Source organism: Phascolarctos cinereus, unplaced genomic scaffold, assembly GCF_003287225.1.
Source record: "Phascolarctos cinereus isolate Bilbo 61053 unplaced genomic scaffold, phaCin_HiC Scaffold_9;HRSCAF=440, whole genome shotgun sequence".
In the NCBI taxonomy this organism is placed as follows: Eukaryota; Metazoa; Chordata; class Mammalia; order Diprotodontia; family Phascolarctidae; genus Phascolarctos; species Phascolarctos cinereus.
In genome coordinates this window covers 224,933,995-224,957,721 of record NW_027556402.1, presented here as the reverse complement: position 1 = coordinate 224,957,721, position 23,727 = coordinate 224,933,995, and the positions used below count along the sequence as shown (strand labels likewise).

The 23,727-nt window shown below is 40.9% G+C and overlaps 1 protein-coding gene across 2 annotated transcripts in view; it reads left to right on the top strand.

Annotated features, from left to right (window-relative positions):
- The window catches only part of LGR4 (leucine rich repeat containing G protein-coupled receptor 4), a 126,856-nt gene that overhangs the window by 40,447 nt on the left and 62,682 nt on the right, over positions 1-23,727 (top strand). For both annotated transcript variants that reach the window (XM_078149019.1, XM_020977971.2), the window contains exon 2: positions 20,695-20,766. In XM_078149019.1, coding sequence (XP_078005145.1) covers positions 20,695-20,766 — 72 coding nt within the window. The remainder of the gene's footprint in view (positions 1-20,694; positions 20,767-23,727) is intronic.

Below are 23,727 nucleotides of genomic sequence, written 5' to 3'. Positions count from 1 at the left end.
CTATGGCCATGCGAGCTATAGATTATTTATATCTATATGTCGATAGCTATATAGTAAATGATAAGTGGTGTCAGAAGAATGACCATAGCCGTGGGGAGGTCCAAAAAAGCCTCTGCAAAAGGCAGAAGTTAAGCCGAGCCCTAAAGGAAGGAGCCGGGAGACAGAGGGGAGGAGGGAGAGCCTTCCTGGGATGGAGGTGGAGTTTCCTATGCGAGGAACAACAGTTAGGCCTGGGTCGCTGGAGAGCAGGGTGCCCCAAGGGAGGGAAGTGCAAAAAGCCTGGAAAGGCGGGAAGGGGCCAGGGGATTTTATATTTGGTATCCTGAAGGTGACAAGGAGCCATTGACGTTTTTGTTTGTTTTTTATTAATTGCCTACTGTGTGCCAGGTACTGTGAGAGGAAGTATGTTGAAGAGATTAGGGGGATCACTATCTGGCCTGACCTCCCTTTAAGAAAAACAGCGTCCCCGCAGAGTGGAGGATGGATCAGAACGGGGAGGCTTGAGGATGTGGGGAGACCAAGGCTACTGCCGTAGCTCAGGTGGGAGATGATGGCCCTGTGTGAGCGGAGAGAAGGGAACACATGAGGGTCGGGAGAGTAGAAACGATGAGATTTTCAACAGATTGCACACTTTTGGTGAGTGGGATTGAGGAGTCCAGTATGACATCAAGGTGACAAGCCTGGGTCGCGAAGGATAGTTTTGCCCTCAACAGTAATAGGAAAATTAGAAAGCAGGGCAAGGTTTTTGGGGAAAGATTGTGATTTCTTTTTTGTCTGTGCTGAGTTCAGGGTGTCCAAAAAGGCAGTTGGTGGCAGGACTTGTAATCCCCAAGACCCGTTTTCAAATGTGGCCCTAGATACTTTGTGTGTGACCTGAGGCAAGTCACTTAACTTGTCTGCCTCAGTTTCCTTAATTGTAAAAGGGGATCAATGTAGTATCTCCCTCCTAGGGTTATTGTGATGATCAAATGAAATAACTTATATTTGGCACTCTGCAAACCTTAAAGCGTCATAGAAATGCTATTCTGCTGTTAATAGGAGTCCTTGGTAAGTATTTATTAAGAGCTCACTATGCTCCAGGCAAGATTCCTTTTCTGATTATAGAGAGCTTGTCTGTTTTGGATCAGAGATCATTAATGGGCTTCAGGGATCATCTGGATCAAACCACATCATTTTCTAGAAGAGGCATAGAGCCAAGACTATGTTGGAGCCAGCTTGAACTGGCTTTGGAGAGCTGATTGTTAAATTTCCAGTGGGGCCATTAATACCTTGGAAATTAGAAAACTACAAATCAGGGCTTGATTTATTAATTTGTTGATTGTCTAGACCTAAGAAAATGTTGGAGAAAATGCTGAAAGTGCTGTTTAAACTTAAAAGTGTGCCTTGGTTACATTTGTTTCCTGTAGAGCCACTTGTTAAACATTTGCAAGCATATAGAGAGATTAAGTTACCTGCCCAATGTCACACAGGTGGCAGGTGGCAGAACAATTCAGTTAGAATGGAATGAGCCAGTTTGAATTAATTGTCCAAAGGGAGTAACTTCCATTGATTTTCATTGTTGTGAGAACCTGTTGTTGGATTTTTTGACGATCTTCCTGGCATCACTACCACAATTGGCTATATGACCTGTGTTGTTTTTTTCAAGTGACTAAAGAAAATTGTTTTAAGGACTTCGATATAATAAATTTCATATAGTTTTTTGAGATGATTGGGGATATTTTGGGTTTCACAAAACTAAGTTTGGGAAACTCTACTTAAAAGAGTTGGTTCTGATTTTACTGTAACTTAACTTTTACACACACATATATTGTTCTGATTAATAGCATGTATAATGACTTGGCTTGGGAGAAGCTGTAGTGAGTTGGGACTCTTTCCTAAAAGAGTATGCCATTGTGAATGTTTAAAGAGGAACAGAAATGATCTCAAATCCCTGTGTAACAGTTTTGATTTATTACTTGAAGGATACATAGTGATTTTTAAATCCTCCCAATGGTTTTTGCATATTTGAGAGTTTATTTCATGGAGTGTTTCAAAGTATGCTGTTAGCCAAAACCTTCCTGTCACATGGCCCTCTTAGGACTGAGCGCTTGCAGAAGCCTGCATGGGTGACTGTTTTAAATCCCAGGAAGCACACTTCCTGGAAAGGCTTTACCTGCTGGTGTCAGGCCTGGGGGTATATGTTGCCTCATTGTCTAGAATTTTCTTCTCTCTGCACCAATGAGAAGGTGCCAGAGCTTTTATATCTTGTAAATCAAAGTTCCCTTTGCCCAGGCTGATTTATTGAGTATGTAAATAATACTTTACCCTGATATGCATTCTGGACATCTGGCCCTGGAGCAGACTGACTGGAGTTATGCAAGTTTGTTACTGGGCCACCATTATTTTTTAAAATCATTATACTTCTTGAAAAAGAGTGTTGGTTTTCGCAGAGTTATTTGTAGAAGAAAGAGCTTACTCTTTTGAGTCATACATGTCATGATCTTATCACAGACAGATTTGGAAAAATGTAGGGCTCGCTCAGCAGTCTCACCGCCCAAGAAGTGGGTATGGCCACTGGGAACAATGAGTAGAAGCTGTGATGATGTTCGTTTCAGCCTTCTCTATCCCCCAACAAACTTCAGCAGCCTCCTTCTGCATACAGAGATGCTTACTCTTGAAGCCCAGCCAAGCTACTGCCAGAGTGTGAAAGGGGTGGGGAGAGAAAAATACTTGAAAATTTCACAGCACTGGGCCTCCTGGCCTTGTTCTTCTACTTGGGCCAAGGTTTGGGCTTCTAGAGAAATTTGCATTGCTGACTGATGAAAAAGTAACTCGAGGGTTATTATCTCCACTTTACAGAAAACTGAAAAGTGCTTCCCACGTGCCAGGCACTGTGCTAAGTGCTGGGGCTAAAAAGGCAGAAACACTGGCCCTGCGCTCCAGAAGCTCACGTTCTAATGTAGGAGACAGCATGCAAACAGCTAGGTACATACAAGCTATTGTAGTACACCTTGGAGGTAATTTCAGAGGGAAGGCACTAGATGTGGGGGGCTCAGGCAGAGAGGCGACGGAAAAGCACCTTCCGTGGAAGGTAGAATGTGAGTGGGGTTGTGAAGGAAACCAGGGAAACTTTAGAGGGGGAGATGAGAAGGAGGGAGACTACTCAGATATGGGATGGGGATCAGCCAGTTCAAAAGCATGTGTGCAGAAAAGTATATTCAAGCTAGATAGTATGTGCACACAGGGGAGTAAAGGGAGGAAGGAGACGGTTAGGGAGGGCTCTTTAAAAGCCAAGCAGAGGATTTGATGTTTGCTCCTGGAGGTAACAGCAAGCCCCTGGAATTTATTGAGTGGGTGGGAAGGGATGCGTGACATGGTCAGGCCTGCACTTTGAGAAGATGACTTTGGCGTCTGAGCGGAGGATGGATTGAAGTAGGAATGGATGAAGTGAAATTACTTGCGCAGTCATTTCTTGGTCACCAAGCTAAGAATTAAGAAACAGGACTCCCCAGGACCAGTGCCACGGCGTCTTTCACGCTGAGGAAAGCTGCTGCTCTTCCCTCTGAGTCTTATTGGATGAACAACAGCCTGAGCAAGTGTTCCCTGTGGTTTGTGCAAGAGGCAAGGAGAAGAGCGTGGAGCATTATTTTTCTACTCTAAAAATTATGGCCGTAATAGAACATAAACCTCTTTAGGTCACTACTCTAGATGTTTGCCATGTTAAATGTGTCTGGCTGGATTTCTTTATGAATGGTGTATTTTGTCCATTTGAACGAAGTAAAAGAGTGTTTCTAATCTATAGATGACGATTCTTACAATGCTTGTCGATTCCAGTTGACTGTTGAAAGAAGACTTCTGTTGGTGGAGTTGTGAACTGATCCAACCATTCTGGAGAGCAGTTTGGAACTATGCCCAAAGGCCTATAAAACTACATACCCTTTGATCCAGCAATACCACTGCCAGGTCTATATCCCATTTTTTAAAAAAGCCAGGGGGAAGAACCTGCTTGTACACAAATATTTATAGCAGCTTTTTTTGTGGTGGCTGAGAATTGGAAATCAAAGGGAGGCCCATCAATTGGGGAATGGCTAAACAAGCTGTGGGATGTGATTGTCATGGAATATTATTGTTCTAGGAGAAATGACAAGTGGGGTGATTTCAGAAAAGCTTGGAAAGACTTACATGAACTGATGCACAGTGAAGTGAGCAGAACCAGGAGAATGTTGTACATGGTAACAGCAATATTGTTCAGTGGAGAACTGTGAAAGACTTAGCTGTTCTCATCAATACAATGGTCCAAGGCAATTCCAAAGGACTAATGATGAAACTTATCTTCCTTAAGAGAAAGAACTGGTATGATTGAATACATACTGAAGCATGCTATTTTTCATTTTCTTTTCTTTCATTTTTTTCTTTTGAGTGTTCTTTTACAAAAATGACTAATATGGAAATGTTTTATGTAATTGCACATGTATGACCTATATGTGCTTACCATCTCAGGTATCCCAGGATGGGGTGGGGGGAGAAAAGGGAGGGATAGAATTTGGAACTCAAAACTTTAAATAAAAATGTTTACAAAATTGAAGAAAAAAGAAAGAGGGCTTCTTCTGTGTGTCCTGACTGGAAATGAAGATCTTTTTTGTGTATCCCTAGAGTGCCACAATAGTGCTTGAGGACATTCTCCATAGAGAAAGATGAATACACAGAAGTGTTGTGATTTAATCTTTCCTAGTCCATTCTAGATAATGCCCGATGCTGTTTGATTGGACTGGATGGAGCCAAGCAAGGTTTCCCATGTCTTCTACATGTCCTTTTCTTTGCCACTTAGCTTTGTGCCAGGAAATCTCAGATGTACATCTGCTTCTTGTCCTTTTAGAAGATGCGTGGATGTCATAGAGTGCTGTGGTGGAGCTGTCCCATTTATATTTTCTCTGATAGTGATTTATCACAGAATATAATAAGCTCCTTGAGGGCGGGCGTTGTTCTGTTTTATCTTTGTATCTGTAGTGTCCCACACATAGTAGCTGTTTAATAAATGCTTATTGATTGGTTGTGAGTTATATCTCCTTTATTTGTTCACAAATCCCTTAAACTGAGAGTCTTAGGGGAAAGAGCTCAAGGATTTGGAGTCAGAGGATCCGAGTTCAAATTCTTAACTCCATTATCTGTGGGAACTTGGACAAATCCCTTCACTTCTGGGCCCGATTTCCTAATTTCTAAAATGAGAGGATTGGATGACTTCTGAAGTACCTTCTTGTTCTGAGAGAGAGAGAGAGAGAGAGAGAGAGAGAGAGAGAGAGAGAGAGAGTATGAAAGAGCCTATATGTGAGTATGAAATCCTCTTATTTAAATAAATAAATACCTAGTGTAATACTTTAATCTGAATCTAAGATACTTGAATTGAATTACCAATAAAGGTCATTTGATGTATTTCTCACGTTATCAGGGAAGTTTGTAAAAAGATTTCCCATCTCTCTGCAAGGGTAGAATTTGCAGTAAATTAGAGAATCTTTAGTTTTCATTCATTTCTGGAAGACATTGAATTTTATAGAAGTATGCAAAAAGTAGCCATTTTAGAAAGGTGTTAATGTGACATTCCTGGTGTTTTTTTTTTCCATTTATACTTTTTTTTGAGATTTTTTTTTTTATACCCCATTCTGTTAGCTTCCTGGTGAAGGACACACCCTTCAATGTCTCCTAGGCTGGCTTGCTTCACCCAGAGCACAGACAATTACAGTGTAAAATACTACCTTTGGAAATGAAGTAATGCGTCTTTCTTAATTGGTGAACTCTTGTAATTTTGAAGGTGGTATGTTTAGTCTCTGTGTAGCCATACGCTTATTAAGTCTGGTGAATGTGCCTACACTCACAAGAAAAATACCAACCTCAATGTGGAATTTCTCAAATACCTGTAGTATGGGTTGGGAGCTGGAATGCTGGCTTCTCCTTTGTTGTTGCATAAGAACTAACTACTCTATTTCGGGATATTTAATTTATCTATGAAAAATGTGGGCTCTGGTCTTCAGTTTAATTTCTCAGGCCTGTGTGGTTATCACAGATTTCAGGAATTTGAGAGCTGGAAATGGCCCGCCATGTATATCTATATTGACATGATGTAGATCAACTAGACCTGTGATTTTGTTGATAAAGGGAGCTTCTTGATGAGACAGCTTTCTCTCCTTAGTAGTAGACCAGCATTCAGGTTGCTACCTTTTCTGTCGCTCAGTCCCAGAGAATTGCCACCTATAGTACTCAGAAACGAGGTGACTGGTATGTGTCAGAGGCTCAATTTGAACCCAGTTCTGCCTTGCTTTGGAAATGAGCCTTTTGTCCACTAGCCCATAATGTCTCTGCTGTCCATGCATTCATGCATCCATCCATGGAGGCCTATGTGTATATGCCCAGAAAAGTGAGCAACAGGTTCCTAAGGTATGGTTCAGCTTCATAGAGAGAAATGAAGAGATTGTTAAGAGATGATGGGACTTAGGCCTAGGGCTTTGGAAACGCAGTGTGACTTTATAAATCATTAATATCAATAAAAGGCTATCAGACAAGAATGGTCATTCTTGGAAGTGAATGCCCTCTTTTTCACTATAAAGTGAGGTACAGTTTTCTACACTTTTAGGAACAGAAAATTTGTTTGTTTTCCCCTCTGTGGAAATGGAGAAAAAAAGGGATTTCAGGAAGGCCTGTGCTTCCAACATCAGACAGGGAATCAGATTCTCCCCCCCCCCCCAACACACACTCACAGCTCTTTGGGTACTTGGAGATAGATGCCATTCCTTCCTCCTGCTCCTCTCCTTCCCCATTTTTTTCCTCCAAATTCTGTATGCATCCATCTCAGGCCTTGTGTGGTTGATCTCCTGGTTATCTGAGGTAGCCAGAACCAAACCAAGCTCTACAAATCTGTCAGGGCAGAGGAGGATGAGACTGTCACTTCCTTTAATTATCAAACTGCTCTTAATGTAGTCTAATTCACATTAGATTTGGAGGGGGGTGAGCGAGGCGGTGCTGCCATATCCCTTTGGAACCAGCAATCTACTGCATCTTCTTTTTCAGACCAGCTGCTATTCAGTTGTACTTCTGTGTGCTTAGGAAATTGATTTTTGGTTGCATGTCACATTGTCACACACACCTACCACCAAAAAAACCCCAAAAGAGCAAAATGATTAAATGAGCTTGAACTTTGCCTCCCAACTTTAGGAATTATTGAAGTTGCATTTTCATGACAGTTACATAGAGTTGGGTCTACCTTGATCTAAGGATTTTCTCTGTTCTTTGCAGCCCCTTAAGATGGAATTTATAGGGTGAGAGTTCAGAGAACTATTTCTTACCCTGTTCTAGTCTAGTTTGCATCTTTAAAAAATCTAAAGTTACTTCAGAACTTATTTCTCATTTTTCTGGGCATTTTGTTTACTTCAGAAAGGCAGGTATTGGCTTAAGATCAGGAGCAACTGTGTCTGCTTGAAACACAAAGTAATGGTAACCAAGAGGTGTTGCCAGCTAGCGTGAAAATAATTATCTAGGTAAATAAGTCCAAAATTGGACATCATTTTTCTTTTTAAATCTTTATCCAGGTAAAATATGTAGGAACAAAAATCATTTTAAATAATAAAGGCAGTCATATAGTCTTGATAGAGATCAAGAATTATTGATAAGTCTTTTAGACTCATAATTTTAGAGAATTATTTGAGTATCAGAGTAGTTAAATGGTTTGCCCATGGTAACCTAAGTAATAAATGTGTCAGAGGCAGGATTTAGTCTGAAATCTTCCTTATTACAAGTCCAGCACTATTATGTCACGTTGCCATTGGATAGGATGTTACTTGTACTATATACTGTAGCCTAAATCGGTGGTTTTCAAACTTACTGGTCTCAGCTTTACACTGTGGTCCTCCAGAGAACTTCTGTTTATATGAGTTTTATCTATCTGTATTTACCATATTGCGACAGCTAGATGGTGCAGTGGGTAGAGTGCCAGGCCAGAAGTCAGGAATTCTCATCTTCCTGGGTTCAAATCTGTCCTCAGACATCAGTTGTGTGACCATGGGCAAGTCATTTAACCCTGTTTCCCTCTGTTTCCTCATCTGTCAAATGAGCTGGAGAAGGAAATGGCAATCCACTCCAGTATCTTTGCCAAGAAAACCCCAAATGGGGTCACAGAGTTGGACATGACTGAAAAACGACCAAACAATCACAATTTACCATATTGGAAATTAAAGTGTCTCAGTGTAGTTATGAAAATGTATTTGGCCTCTTGCATCCCCTGAAAGAACAACTTCCTTCCCACTTGGTAGCTGGGATTATCCTATACAGAGCTGATTGAAGATTGATAGATTATCACCAAGAAACTGTAAACATGGGGTTTAAATTAGACTTGTAATGGAACATTTCCTATCTTTTCCCATCCTTTCCAAGTGTTAACTTACTTATTACTTACCATGTCTTTCAGCCAAATTTATTTTTTCTTTGGGTTAGTGGTGATAGAACTTAGTCTTTCAAAAGCACTCTATCTTTGAAAGGAAAGGTCTTTGGAAAGATTGTCCTCATTCCACAAAGAAAAGAATCTGGGAGTTCAGGGGGTCATTTGCCAGGAGACAGGGAATAAAACAACAGAACACCTGGTTGAAGTTTGCTGGAAGTCTGGTGAAACTCCCTCATATAAGTATTGAGCAAGAGAAGACAGATGTGGGAAGCAAGACCTTCTCTGCCCATAACTGGGCTCTAGGCAGTTGACCATTTGGGATTCTAGATTTAAGGCTGGAAGAAACCTAAGAAGTCTTCTAGTCCAGCATTTCTCAAAGTGTGGTCCAGATGCCTGTGGAGATCCCCGGGACCCTTTAGTAAGGTCCACAGGATAAAACTATTTCCATAAAAATACCAAGACATTTTTATTTCAAATATCAATAGATACAACCCACATGAACAAAAGCTTTTGGGAATCCTCAGTAATTTTTAAGATTATAAAGGGGACCTGACACCAAAAAGGTTGAGAACTGCTGTAGACTTGCTACCCATTTTATAGATGAGGATTGAAGTTCAGTGGGAGAAGAATTAAACTTCCTATCCAGTATTGGAAGCAGAAGTGTAAGTGGTTTGCCCAAAATCACACAGATATAAGTCAGTCAGTTAGCATTTATTAAGTTTCTAACATGTTGCAAGTACTGATACAAAGACAAAATCAAAAAGGAAATAGTTTTGTCCTCAAGGAGCTTATGATCTGTCAGCAATAAGATCCAGAAAACCTGGATCCAAATCCAGTTCCCTTTCTGTTATATTTGGGCAGTCAGTCAGTCAATGTTTATTAAGCACCCGTATGCCAGGCACCGTATGGAGCTTTGATCCTTGTCTCTCTCTGAGATTGAATTTTCTTGGCTGCCGTATTGTGGACAGCAATGTCCATTGACAACTGGTCTAAAAATTACATTTGGCCTTGGAGAAAAACTCTGACAGTAACAGCTCTTGATCCTTACCCAGTGTGTGTTTGCTTCAAACCCTGGGAGTTTCAGATATTAGGTCCGGATTCTCATTTTCAGTGCTTTAGTATAATTCAATGACTTTTTTTTTTTTAGCTTGCCAGATTGTATTAAAGATGTAATCAACAATATGGCTGCAGCAATATTATTTTATCTAATACAATTGTGGGGACTTTATTCAAGTGCAGATAACATGGCCTAAATCACTGTATAGTTAAAATTGAGTAATTCCATGGCAGAGGGCCCAGCCTAGGAAGGGATTGAATGGAGCCCCTATTATCTATCAGCAAACAGGTTAAGCTTGCTTAGGGAGCATTTTACAGGGATTTTTAAAAGGTGCTGTGTTGAAACATGATGTTCTTCTTTTACTCTGTAGACATTTTAGCTTTTGTGAAGTTTTTTTTTTTAAGGCAACCTGGAGAAGAGATTTCATCCATTGATGGAGTCTTAGAAGTTTCAATTAAACCGTAGCAGTCTTTCTGATACGTAGTTTTTCATTTCATTACTGTGGGTATTTTAGATGGCGGCAGTTTTGTTTGTCTGTTGCTTGGAGAATGCCGTAGGTTTGCTGATCTCCCTGACCTATCGAACTATATTGAGATGATTTGAAAGCAGTGGGTACTGAACACAGTAGGATGAATTGAGCTGACTGCTCTGATTTGTAGATAAAGACACTTTGCCAGGTAGTACATACTGAAACCCATAATTGGTCCCGGCCTCTGATGTCAGGTGTGTAAGTTACTCCTGTTCTTAGTAGGGAAGTTCCCTCCACTCATGCAGATCTCTGTAACTTAGGGCGCTGAGAGGATAAGTAACTTGTCCAGGTCTGCTCCTTGGTTACCTGCACTTTATCTTGTTTGTATGGAGTAGTTTGCTTATTATTTTTAAGAACAGATTTTGCTTTTCTTTTTATCCTGAGTACTTAGCACAGTGCCTGGCATGTGATCGTTGTTCAGTAAATGCTTGTGGACTGAACTCAGCCTGAGGCAAGAATTGGACTCGGGTGGATAGGGTACAGGACCTGAGTACAGATTTGGCTTCAGACACTTGATGCTTATTAGCTATTGACCCTGGGCAAGTCACTTAACCCTGATTGCCTTGCCAAAAAAAAAAATTGGATTCAGGTCTTCCTTGACCCTAAGATCATCCTCCATCTACTATGCTAACCTGCCTCTTTAGAGATAACTATGGTTTAAAAAAATCAGTTGAATTTAATGTTATTAGCTTATGTCCCAAGAGCTTATTCCACCAGTGCAAATATCCGTTGCTTTTTTTGATTCCGAATCACTTTATTCCCCTTTTAATAACAGCCCCCAAAATAATTTTATTTAATTTAGTGATGATCTGATACTGAAAAAAAAAATTAGATTCTCTTATGTGATCTTAGATAAATCTGCATAACCTTTTTTGGCCTAAGGTTCCTCATCTTTCGAATGAGGTGATTGGACTGGATGATGTATATATAAAGTCCTAAATTTTATATAAAATATTTATATAAATATATATAAGTTCTAAACTTCCTTCTTTTACCAAAGGGCAATTTTTGGGAAGCTTAGATAATATCCTGTTGGCGTTCTGGACATAAGTCATTTATCTCTGGGCCTCTGTTCTCTTATCTATAAAGTGGGAAGTTAAACTAAATGACCTCTGAGATCCCTACCAGTCTTGAGTTTCTATGATTTCAAGATGCAAAGGAAGAAAGTGACCAGAGACCATAAGTGACTACCAGTATCTGGTTTCAGTACAAGTTTTCTCTGGTGTAAGAAGTAGGCCAGTTGTTAGATAGGTGTGAAACAAAGAAATAGTGTGTTAGAAGGGTCTGGCTTCTGGTTAGGCTTTTGCTCATCAGACTCAGACATCTTAAAAGTTCAATAAAAACCAGCGTCAAACTTCCCGAGTGGTGAAGATCCTAGAAGATCATACGTAGACCTAACATGGAGGCCATCTAAGCCAGCTCTTTCATGTTATGGATGGGGAAATGGAGTCCCAAGGGAGGCATAATTGGGATTCTCACCCAAGTTCTTACCAGCATTGGCCTGGCCTGGGAATGAATTGTTCCATGATAGTTACACAGTATATTGTAGGGGAAAGAACACTGGACCTGAAGTTAAGAAGTACATGGATTTGAATCCTGCCTTTTACAGCTGCACTGTTTTATACGTATATAAATTTAAATTATAATTTAATAATTATAGATAAATTTAATGGTATATAAAATGTCAATTTGATGTGTATGTATATATAATCATATGTATATCTATTCAGCCATAAACAAGAATATGACCTGTTATTGAATTAATTATATTATCCGATTTAAAAATAGTATTATAGGATCATAGAGCTGGAAGAGAACTTTAAGGCCCTCTGGTTGGGTGTTGTCATTTTACAGATGAGGAAACTGAGGCCCAAGAAGGTCTGATGACTTAACTGAAGTCATCCAGGTGTCTGTATAACATTTTAATCCCTGCATATTTCGTAACGTATATGATTTACAGGTCTGACTTTTATAATGTTAGGTTGGAGGGGTAGGGGGGGTAGGGAAGAAGACAAGCATCTGTATAGCACCTACTATGTGTCAGGCACATTTTGTAAGATCTCATTGGATTGAGTGAAGTTCAGCTCAGGCCCTCCCAAACTGTGTGAATGTTTTATTTTGTGTTTCTGTTGGCCTTTTGTTGTTGTTATAGGGAGTTTTGTTGTTCTAGTTGAAATTCTTCTGCTGATAGTGAGTGGTGAAACCAGGTCTAAAAGCCATCCTCTACCACCAGGTAGAGTTCTTATCAACATGTATATTGGGCCTCATTATCTCAGAAGCACACCCACTCGCTCTTTCCCCTGGCACTGCATGCTTCTGACACTTCTGTGAAGGTAGAATCTTGTGCTTTTTTTTTTCTTTTTCTTTTGGCTTTCTTCTCACAGGTTGGCTAGTTGAAGTCTGGAGATCTTGAGGGGAGGAAGGGTTATCAGCCTTCCTCCCAGCCTAGGTGAATGAATCCTATTCTTGCTCTTGCTCCCTCATGACTTTCCAGACAAAAACAAACAAAAAACCGCTGTGACTGCTTCCGCGGAGCAGATTCTAAGACATTCACTTTTTTATGCCAGAGGAGAAATAACAGCAGCTGCGGCATCGCTGCTCTTGTCATTGTGTACTTGCTTTTGCAGGTGAGCTGTTCAATAGGCCATGAGAAAATGTCAGTTCTGTCTCTTTAAATGTCTGGAACATGGATTCCTGATTTTACGGCCATATTTCCTATTTATACCAGACCTCAACCTCCCCGGAGTTCCACAGCTGCCTTCACTACATTTTGGTTCATAACTAAGTAATCACACGTTTGGTATTATTTACAGCTCTTTGAGAAAACGACCTAAGACGAGATAAGGTTTGTCACCGTTTGGAAGGAGAAAATGAGAGTGCTGTGGTATTGTAACAGAATTGAGAGAAGTTGAATCCCATGGAGAGCCTAGTGAGGAGTCAGTGGTGGGCTATGTGGTGTGCAAGTTGACAGTTGCACCAGTTGTCACTCTTCTCTGTCTGCCATTGGGGCATTTCCTTATTAATCTGTCAGGGTTCTAAGGCAATCAGAAGGTATGGTCTGATACTTCCTCATAAATTAGTAGAAATGCATAATAATTTAATGAGCTCTGAGCCCCCACCTCAATTTAAAGCTAAACCAGAGAAACCTCTTTTCCATTAAACTTTTACTCATCTCTCTCTCAAATCCTGGCCTCATAGGCTTAAACAAACATTGATGTTACTGGCAACATGATTTATTAACAGTATAACAAACAATATTTAAGAAAGACAGTTAAGAGTTGTAAAAAATTTCAGTTGCTGCTTTGTTTTTTAAATTTGCATTTTAAAATTCTGAACATAAGCACCAAATAAAATGAGCATTTTCACATACACAGTAGAACAGAAAAGGCCTGAATCTCTTGTGTAGGTAACTTTGTATAGGCAGCTTTAATAGGTAACTTTCAGAACAGCTTTGCTTGTCTTTGATTCTTTCTGGCCTTTCTTTTCTCTTCCATGTAATTAAAAAAAATCCTTTAACGACTCTCTTCTTTTTTTCCCCTATTTTTAATTTTGGCTGCTTTGTCCACAGCTCCCTCTTTTTCTTACCTATGCAGCCCAAATAGGAAAAAAATAAACCAAACCAAAACCTTTGTAACAAATATCATAATCAAACAAAATAAGTAACCGTATTTCCCACATCCTAAAATTAGTATGTATTATGCTGCATCTTGAGTAACATCCCCTATCAAGAGGTGGTAGTTGCTTCATCATAGGACTCCCCAGCATGTGGTTGGTCACTCTGATCAGAGTTCTTAAGGCTTTCAAAGTTGTTTTCCTTTACGGTGTTGTTTTTATTGCTTTATTGCATGTTCTCCTGCTTCTGCTCACTTCACTGTGGATCACTTCACACAAATCTTCTCCGGCTTGGTTGGTCCCTGCTAACCATGAACTGTAGCTATTGATTTCTCCGTAGATGCTTGAGAAGCGCTATGCCACTATTCAGGGCTCTGAGGAGCAGGCAGTGCCTCTCCAGAATTCTTTGGATTACTTCTTGTTCCCAGGCTAAGAGTTCCATTCAAGAATGTTTCTCTGATCTTTCTCAAAGATTCACTCTTTCCAGAAAGAAGTTCTCCTAGTTCTTTCTGTACTTCATGGAGTCTCATAGTTATAATTGAACTCTCTAGATGACAGTTAAACTGTCTTCTAGATTCTTTTCCTTCCATCTTAACATATGAAATATCCAAAGTCTCTCATTATTGATGCCATTCTCACTCTTCTCATCTTATGATTAATGGGATTTGTGGGACAAAGTGCCATCCACTTACAGTTCCTTTTGTGTTAAATGTTTGGTGAGCTATTGCGTAGTTGGATAAAATGATCCTGTGTTGTATTTGAATAAAAGCGTTGGGATGCCAGCTGAAAGCATCCGTGGAATAACTCCATTTGCTTATAGGATGATGTGAATGCTATGTACTTCATCCTTTTCCCACGGGGTTTTTATTTCTTCTGCTAGGTCTCCATGTTTTGAGAACTTTTCATTCCACGTAGTCGGGAGGTTGTGAGTCTTCATTGTGGCAACATCTATTAAAAACATAGTTTTTAAATGTTTGTGGGCGAATGTTGCGTCTGGGCCATTATGAGCAGTGGCTTTATCTGTGATGATGTTCTGGATAGACTTATATTTATGATTTGGAGAGTTATCATTTCTTAGTTTATGATAGCAAGCTTCTCGTGTAAAATTCTAGTCATTTCATAGGCTCACGCATTTAAAGAGAAGGGACCTTCACAGTCACTGAGTCCAACTGCTCCATTTTATGGCTGAGCACTGAGGCCAAGACAGGTTAAATGACTTGCCTGTGACCACACAGAGGGCAAATGTCTAAGGTAGGATGTGATCCGAGGCGTTCCTAACTTCAAATCCAGCAGTCTCTCTAGTCTATCATGATTGCCTCTAGGCTCTTCTGTTTTTCTAGGCTAAATAGTAGGGGCTAAATTTTTGAATACCTGGAGTGAAGTTATGTCACGTAGTTTATATTATTTCCTTGCAAAATTTGTGCCTCCTCATCAATTCTGGATTCACTAAAGATGTTGTTGTTTCAGTCATTTTTCCAGTCTTGTCTGACTCTTTGTAACCCATTTGGGGTCTTCTTGACAAAGATAGTAGAGTGTTTTGTCATTTCCTTCTCCAGCTCATTTTACAGATGAGAAAACTGAGGCAAACAGGGTAAAGTGGCTTGCGCAGGGTTACACAGCTAGTATGGGTCTGAGGCCAAATTTGAACTCGGAAAGATGAGTCTTCGTGACTCCAGGCCCGGCACTCTTATCCACTGAACCACACATCTGCTCCCATTAAGGTTGACTGTTTTGTAATTTCTGCTATCAGTGACTGACCTGATCTTGTATCACTCTGATAAGCCTGGTCATTCTTGTAAACAAATCCCCATGGCAGCCATTTGTTGCCAGTTTCTTGTTGACATATTGTTGTTTGAGTTCACCTGGAGAATGATCATGGTGGTAATGATTTGGAACCAGGAGGACACCCAGGGACACATTGGCCACGTGACCATGAGCAGACTGCTTAGCTTCAGTGCCGTCTGAGATTATAAGCTGCTAAACTGCTGCCATGGAAGGAGTTTGCTCACCGGTAGCTCAAGACGCTTAATAAGATCACAGACGAAAGAAACGATTGTTATTTTCATTATCATATTCATTCATTTGGAGTGTCAGGAAACTGGAGTGATATCCATTCCATCTGTTGACTATTTGGCCCTTTCTGTTTATGTAATTAATAAGTAACTTTTCAGTAATTTCATGAGATTGTTGTCTAGGATAGATGTACCCTGCTTAGGAGAAATTCTCTTTGAGGAGGGCAGTATTTTTGAAAATAATATCAATAATAAATTATGATTCTTAAGCTTTCAATGAAATCTGATACCTCCTTACAACAGAAAGAATGCACAAAGAATATAAATAAGCATATCCATAGTAACTAATGGCCGTAAACTACACATTTTGTGAAATAACATAAACAAGGTCTCTCACATGAGATTGTCCCATTAAAGAAAAGATTTTCATGCTTCTGCTTCTAAATGGGGAATATGGATGTTGGGAGAGAGACCTAATTTAAATACACGAGGCACAATTTCCTAGTCCGTGGAGCAAACCCAAAGTAAAGAAAGGTCTAGCAGTAACTATTTAAGTCTTGTTAATAGTGTTTTTTTTCTTTACAAACTTTAGCTTTTATCAGAAGATTTTTTTTCTTTGAATATGGTTTCAGGACATATTAAATTTTGAAGTACAGTAAAACAATTTATTGGTACCAAAACCTTGGTCCGTAGGAGTAGAGTTTTTATAAAAGAGAAAAACAGGGCATTTATTAAGCTATTTCTGTGGTCCAGAACACTAAGGATAAAAATAAAAGCAAGCATTATAGTCTGTGTTATTGAGAAGTTTATAGTCAAATGGGAGAATGATAATAATAATAATAATAATAATAATAAATATTTATATAGTGCTTATGTGGCAGGCACTGTGCTAAGCTCTTCGCAACAACCCAGAGAAGTAAGTATGCTGCTGTTCTTTCCATTTTACAGATGGGGAAACTGAGGCAAATTAGGGTTAAGTGACTTGTCCAGGGTCACACAGCTAGTAAGTGTCTGAGGATGGATTTGAACTCAAGTCTTCCTGGCTCTAGGCCTGGGTACTTTGTCTACTACATAAAGAAGACGATACATAAAGGGGAATACTAGGTTTGGAGCCAAGAACACCTCCGTTCAAATTTGGCCCCAGATACATAACTTATTAGCTGCATGACTCTGGGCAAGTCACTTAATCTCTTTGTGCCTGAGTTTCTTCTTCTGTGAAGGGGTGTGAGTGATGATAGCACCTACCTCCCAGGGTGGTTGTGAGGATCAGATATTGTTATTGTTGTTGTTGTAACTGTGAGGAAATTACCCTTTTTGGATCACTGTTGGGTAGATCACTTTTTGTGAAATGGAGGTGTGCTTGTATTCACCTGGCATGCTCTTAATACATCATCTGCTGTCTGCATGAACTGAATGAGGCATGCTTATCAATGAAAAGCTTGTTTTTTAGGTATTGAGATAGTTGCCAGAAATAACGTTGGGAACCAGTGATTAAAAAGATCCTTCTTGAATTAGCCTTCTAGGATGTTAATTTGTGTGTGTTTTAAGAGGCCCCGCAGTGAATGAGGGCTGGATTTGGTCTTGGAGGACTTGGGTTGAATCTTGGCTCTAACAATTAACTAAGGGAATACTTTTTGGGAAAGTCACTTAAGCTGTCCCTGCCTCAGTTTTCTCATCTGTGAAATGGGGGGAGGGGGGATTGGACTAGGTGACCTGTGGTCCCAATCTTGCTCAAACAGTTGAGTTTCTCCTCAGTGCTATAAAATGATGCCTTTCAGGAGTCTCTTCCCCTTTCAAGAGAAGTGACATGCTGCTTAAGGAATTTATATGAGCTTGGGCGTCCCAGTCCCGGTTGCAGAAGTTATTTCCAGTTTATTCAGTGGCAAATGCAGCTTTGGTCTTAGAGGTTGACGGATCCCAGGCTGGAGGGCCTGATGACTTTCACTTAACTTGGTGGCTCTGACCAAACTCAAGCGCCCAGTTTCTGTGTGGCTGCTGCTAGAAGGGAGAGAAGGTGATTGGACAGGAAGTTCAAATGAAAGGGCCCCTGGAGAAAGCCCATGCTGCTTTCTTAGCTCCACTGGTATCTTAGAAGGCCCAGACTTTGTCATCAAAGACTTCACTCCCTTCCCCAAGGTTAAAGTGGTGAGGAAAAATGACTTGTGCTTTTGATAACAGATCTGTATGATGGGATACTTTATCCTTGGACCTACTCATTGTATCTGGGTGTCCAGCTTCTGTAATATCCAGCAGCTTTCCTGGAAAAAGGCAGAGACAAGATGGCCTGTAAGGCCCCTTCAAGCTCTACGTTGACAATCCAATGAGATATTTATTCCCTTACCTTGCAAATCACGATCTTCAGAATTGGAAGCTGAGAGTGGGAAAAGGTGGAAAGATTCAGGCAGTAAGTAGCATTGCCTGTTACGGTACCAGGCACTATGCTAAGCACTTGGAGATACTAAGAAAGGCCAAAAAAAAAACCAAAAACAAAACCGCACAAAATCAATCCCTTCCCTCGAGGAGCTCAGAATTTAGTGGGGGAGACCACATGCAAACAAGTATATACAAGCAGCCTTCATCTGAGATAAATAGGAAATAATTAACAGAAGAAGGCACAGGAATTAAGAGGGATTGGGAAAGACTTCCTGTAGAAGGTGGATTTTGGCTGTGACTTGAAGGAAGCCAGAGAAGCCAAGAGGCAGAGGCATGGGGAGAAAATGTCCAGAAGTGAGAGATGGAGTGACTTGTTGGGGGAACAGCCAGGAGGCCAGTGTTACCGGATTAAGAGTACAAGGGCTGAAGTGTAGTGCGTGAGAAGGTTGGAAAGGAAGGGAAGGATAAGTTAGGAATGGTTTTGAACGTTCAACAGAGGAGTCTGTAGTTGATCCTGGAGGTGACAGGGAGCCGCTGGATTTTATTTGGCAGGAGGGGCAGAGAGGGTATAACGTGGCTGGACAGTCCCTTTGTGGCCAAATGGAGGAGGGACTGGAGGCAGGGTTGGGGTGGGACACTTGTGGCAGGCAGACCATCCAGCAGGCTGCTGCAGTAGTCCAGAAAGGAGGAGATGGGAGCCTGGACTAAGGTGGTGGCAGTAACAGAGGAGACATTTTGAAAGCAGGTGGTTGGGAGTGAGGAAAGGGTTAATCAGGTGTTGAATGGCTGTTTGAAACTGGGGCTCTTGAGTTGCATCTTTGAGTGGGTTTGTCCCTTTATGCTGTCTCTACAGAGGAGAACTTGGATTGGCCCGTGCCCCGGTTATATAGGCACTTGAATTGGCCCGCATGCCAGTCATGTGTGCACTTGTTACTTGCCTGCATCTATTCAGAGACTAAGATGAAATCAACTTTAAACTTTTACCTGGAGGATTCATGTAGGTTTTGTAGAAAATACAACTGTGGTAGAGCTAGTAGGACATCTTCCTTCCTTCCTTCCTTCCTTCCTTCCTTCCTTCCTTCCTTCCTTCCTTCCTTCCTTCCTTCCTTCCTTCCTTCTTCCTTCCTTCCTTCCTTCCTTCCTTCCTTCCTTCCTTCCTTCCTTCCTTCCTTCCTTCCTTCCCTCCTTCCCTCCTTCCCTCCTTCCCTCCTTCCTTCCTTCCCTCCTTCCTTCCTTCCCTCCTTCCTTCCCTCCCTCCTCCCCTCCTTCCTCCCTCCCTCCCTCCCTCCTTCCATCCCTCCTCCCCTCCTTCCTTCCTGTCAGCGCCTCCAGAAGCCATCCTTACCTGCAGACCTATGGTTTTATCAGGTCCTTTGGAATTCACAAACTTTTCACAGATGTTGAAGCAGATGGGTGTGGGAGAGTTCCTTGTGGGGAGTCTCATCAAGATTACATAGGGCCGATTGCTGTTGTTCTCTTGTGTCTGACTCTTGGTGACCCCCTGGACTGTAGCAGGCCAGCGCTGTCCGTGGAGTTTTCTTGGCAAAGATAGTGGAGTGGTTGCTGTTTCCTTCTCCGGTGGATGAAGGCAAAAAGAGATTAAGTGACTTGCCCCGGGTCCCACAGCTTGTGTTTGAGGACAGATTTGAACTCAGATCTCCCTGTCTCCCAGGCCCAGTGCTCTATCCACTGAACTATCTAGCTGCCCCATAGGGAAGATACTGATCTTCAAAAACCAAAACACATATGACAGCCCCCAAACTGAACTAAAATCTAGGCACAAGAAACCCGGCTAGAAGTATCAGAACATGGTTTGTTTACCTCTTTTAATATAAAAAGTTCCCCTTGGTTTATATTTTCAGATAATTATTTCTGAAATATTATAATAGTCCACATTCAGCTACCATTGGCATAGTGGATATAAAGTCAGAATGGACCTGGCTTTGAATCTCACTGTTGCCACTCAGTAGTTATGTGACCACAGACAAGTCATTCGCCGGTGCCTGTCACAGCCCCTGGCATATGTGGGAGCTTAATAAATACTTGTGCACTTTATTTGATCGATCACACCCACTGAACAATATTGACTCACCTGAGCTAAGTATATAAAAAGTACACTTTAATCTTTAGACCAATATGTAAATGTTGGGGTTGTAATTGTTGTGATTGCTTTGAAAAATGCTTTACGCACCAGATTTCATTGGACGCTTACAAAACTCATAAAAAGTAGCTAGTTCAAGTGTTGTGCTCGTTTTACAGATGAGAAAACAAGCTCCTTGAGGAAAAGTGACTTATCCATGGTCACCCAGAGAGTCAGAGAGGGGCCATCCATTCCAATCCATGCATGCAAGGTCATCCCACCATTGCATACTTGCTAAGTGGTTATATGGCTAATTAAATCTAGCATAAACTCATTGAAGGCAGGAACTGTTTTTGTCTCATACTACCCTGAGCATCTAGCCCTAGGCCCACCATATTGTAGGTGTCTAATAAGTGCTCACTGAATTGAAATTGAGTGACTTCTAAAACAAGATGCCAACAATGCCCTCTGACTGGAAATCCAGCCTCCCACCACACTAAAGCTGCCTCACTTAATCAGTGTTCTTTGTCATCTTAGTACGTGCTTATGAAATCAGTGTAAATATTGTAAGCCTGATGTTATATAGTTAACCATCACCTAAGTTACATTTTGTTTTCTCCTTCTCAGAGACATCAGTATGAATAATATTACCCAGCTACCAGAAGATGCCTTTAAGAATTTTCCTTTTCTGGAAGAATTGTAAGTATCCCTCAAAGATTACTTTTGCTTTTTGTGGGAAGCTTTCAGGACAGAGACTGACTAATACAAACAGATCAGGAGACAAGTAAATAGCTGACTTTTGAGCTGAGTGAGAGGGGAAAATTCATGCCCTTCCAAAAGATGAAACCAACAGACCATGGGTTTTAAGCTGTGTCACTGCTTGAGTTATTTTCGAAAGCCTGGACTTGAAAAATGCTACTTACGTGGACCATTTTTGCAGTAATTTTTTTAACCACAGATATAGTGATGCCCTAAGTTAATTACAGCGTTATCCAGAAATGTTTAGGGAGCTGGGTAATTACCATTGTTTCCAAAGGGGTTACTGTACAGCTACATGCAGCTTCTAGAAGGGGTGCTTTCACAATCTCCATGCCACAGACTTGGTCCCTTGCTCTGGATGACGGCCACTGGAAGGAAGATGGAGTGTCATTTGCCCAAGGCGCCTTTTTGGCCACTGAAGGATATTCTGCTGGCTAGGCACAGTGCTCTGAGCATCTCAGTTCTGCATGGGCTCTTTTGAGCTTGGCCTTGGGCCTGGTATTGACTTCCCACACCTCTGACTGGTAAAGTTGGCTAGAGAGTGTGTATGGAGAGTACATACAGGAACATGGAAAGAAGAGGGTGACAGAGGCTGAGGAGGGAGATGGGCCAGAGTTAGATCACGTCAAAGAGTTACTGACGGAGTCAGTAAAACTCGTGAGACTGATGTTTATTCTAATTTTGGGAAAGGGATAGGACAGGGAAAGAAAATGAATGATGTGAAGGGGGAAGCTATCAGTTCGGTCATATCTGACTCTCTGTGACCCCATTTGGGGTTTTCTTAGCATATACTAGAGTAGTTTGCCCTTTCCTTTTCCAGCTCATTTTACAAATGAGGAAACTGAGGCAAACATGGTTAAGTGATTTGCCCAGGGTCCCACAGCTAGTAAGTGTCTGAGGCTGGATTTGAACTCTGGTCTTCCTGACTCCAAGCCTGGTGCTCTATCCACTTCACCACCTAGCTGCCCAAGCTACAAGTACAAAAATAAAATTTTTTCCAAAGACCTTTTTCCCTCCTTCTTAATTTTCCTCTTTTTTTTCTTTTACCATCTCTGCTGTTATCTTAATAAACAAAAAAGTCTCAAAAACAAAAAAAAAAACAACAGTTGGAATAAAAGCAATATGGGAAAGTTAATAATTTGTACTCTGTCTCCTACAAGTAAATTTTTTTTAAAAGTCCTAATTAAACTCAATTTTAAACGTTAAAAAAAAGGTCTAGTCTAATTTGTATTGTGCAATATATGGAGGAGGTAGGAAAGTGACATTTTACTGTTGAGAAACCTCCATGTTAGAGCTCTGAGGGAGCCTTACCTTCATGTTACAAAGTAAATCCTGTGAGCCCTCACCTTATGTGGGGGAACTTTTTCATTCCAGCTGAATCCAGGGCTTCCTTTCTAACTCAACCCCTCTCCTAGAACAGGGCCTTGACTAGGGTGCTTGTAGGCGCCCTGTTCTGAGACCCTATTACCGAATCCTGAAATTCAAGCCAAAACTTAGTGGAGTTAAAAATCGTATTAATGCTTCTGAGGATTCCTTCTTTCTTTTCGTCTCTCTCTCTGTCTTTGTCACCAGTAAAACTTTATTCACTCATAGTTAAAAATAGAATAGTTTGAAAGAAAAAAAAAGCCCCTCCCCCCCAAAAAAGAAAGACTTAACCAATTTCTTACATTTCACATGCAGGTTTTATACCCTACAAGCAACCCACTCTTTGTGGACAGTTGGATTATCCTCTTTTTACAGAGGCACTTAAGTGATAAAAACATAATTGAGGACGTGATCGAACATTGTATAACTAGGCTAAGCTGTGTTACAGCACCAAGGTGTGAGATGGAGAAACTCTCATGGCCTTGGATGGGGCTGCTGTGTAGGAGCCGCCGTCCCCCCATGTATTTTATTGCAGATTGTACTCTGGGGGCGTTAGGGAGGGAGGCAGTAGTTGGGGAGTCAGACCTGGTTAATCTTGGCTTTATAGAATTGTACCTCTTGGATTTCTTCAAAATCTCAGATTACCCTGGCCTAATTAGCTTTGCCAAGTGGACCTTTTTTAGTTGGAACCAAGTTGAATTTGCCTGGTAATCCAGTGCAGGCGCTTCGTGTTCTCTCTTTATTTTGTCCTCCTTTACAGTTAGGAGACCGTCAGAATCAACTCACCTTTTTTCAAATACTGATCTTTAAGAGAAACCATGAGTCAATATTTATTTTTAAAAATTTATTTAAAAAAACATACTTGGATGCATTCTTTTTAAGATTCTCAGGATATATTGTGAGATTTTTTTTCTGACCTAGTTTTGCTTGTATAGATCATTACTGGCAAAAAAAAGCTAGCTGGCACAGTAGATAGGATGCCAAACCAGAGTCGGGAAGACCCAAGTTCAAATCCAGCCTCAGACATTTACTAGCTGTGTGACCCTGGACAAGTCACTTAATCTTGTTTGCATCAGTTTCCTCATTTGTAAATTGAGCTGGAGAACGAAATGGCAAACCACTCCAGTATCTTTGCCAAGAAAACCTCAAAAGGAGTCATGAAGAGTGTGAGCTGTCATTATTATTATTATTGTAATATTTTAAGCTGGAATGGAGCTTGGGGGTCCAATCCGTTCCCTCATTTTCCAAAAGATAAATGTGAGTCCCAGAGTGGTTACCAGACTCTCCCAAGGTCACGAAGGTGTGTGAAGTGGCAAAAAATTCAGGTCCTGTGACTGGAGTTAAGGGTTCTTTCCCTGCTGCCCAGACAATAGAGAGCATCTTTTTTTTTTTTTCGTGTTGAGGTAAATATTTTAAAAACAAATACTTCCTATGTGTATTTCCTGAGATTACTCAAAAAAGTACCTTTTCTTTTCCCCTGGAAATTTATACTTTATTTGGCTGTCCCCTCGTGATGTCTCTGTGACTGTTGCAGTA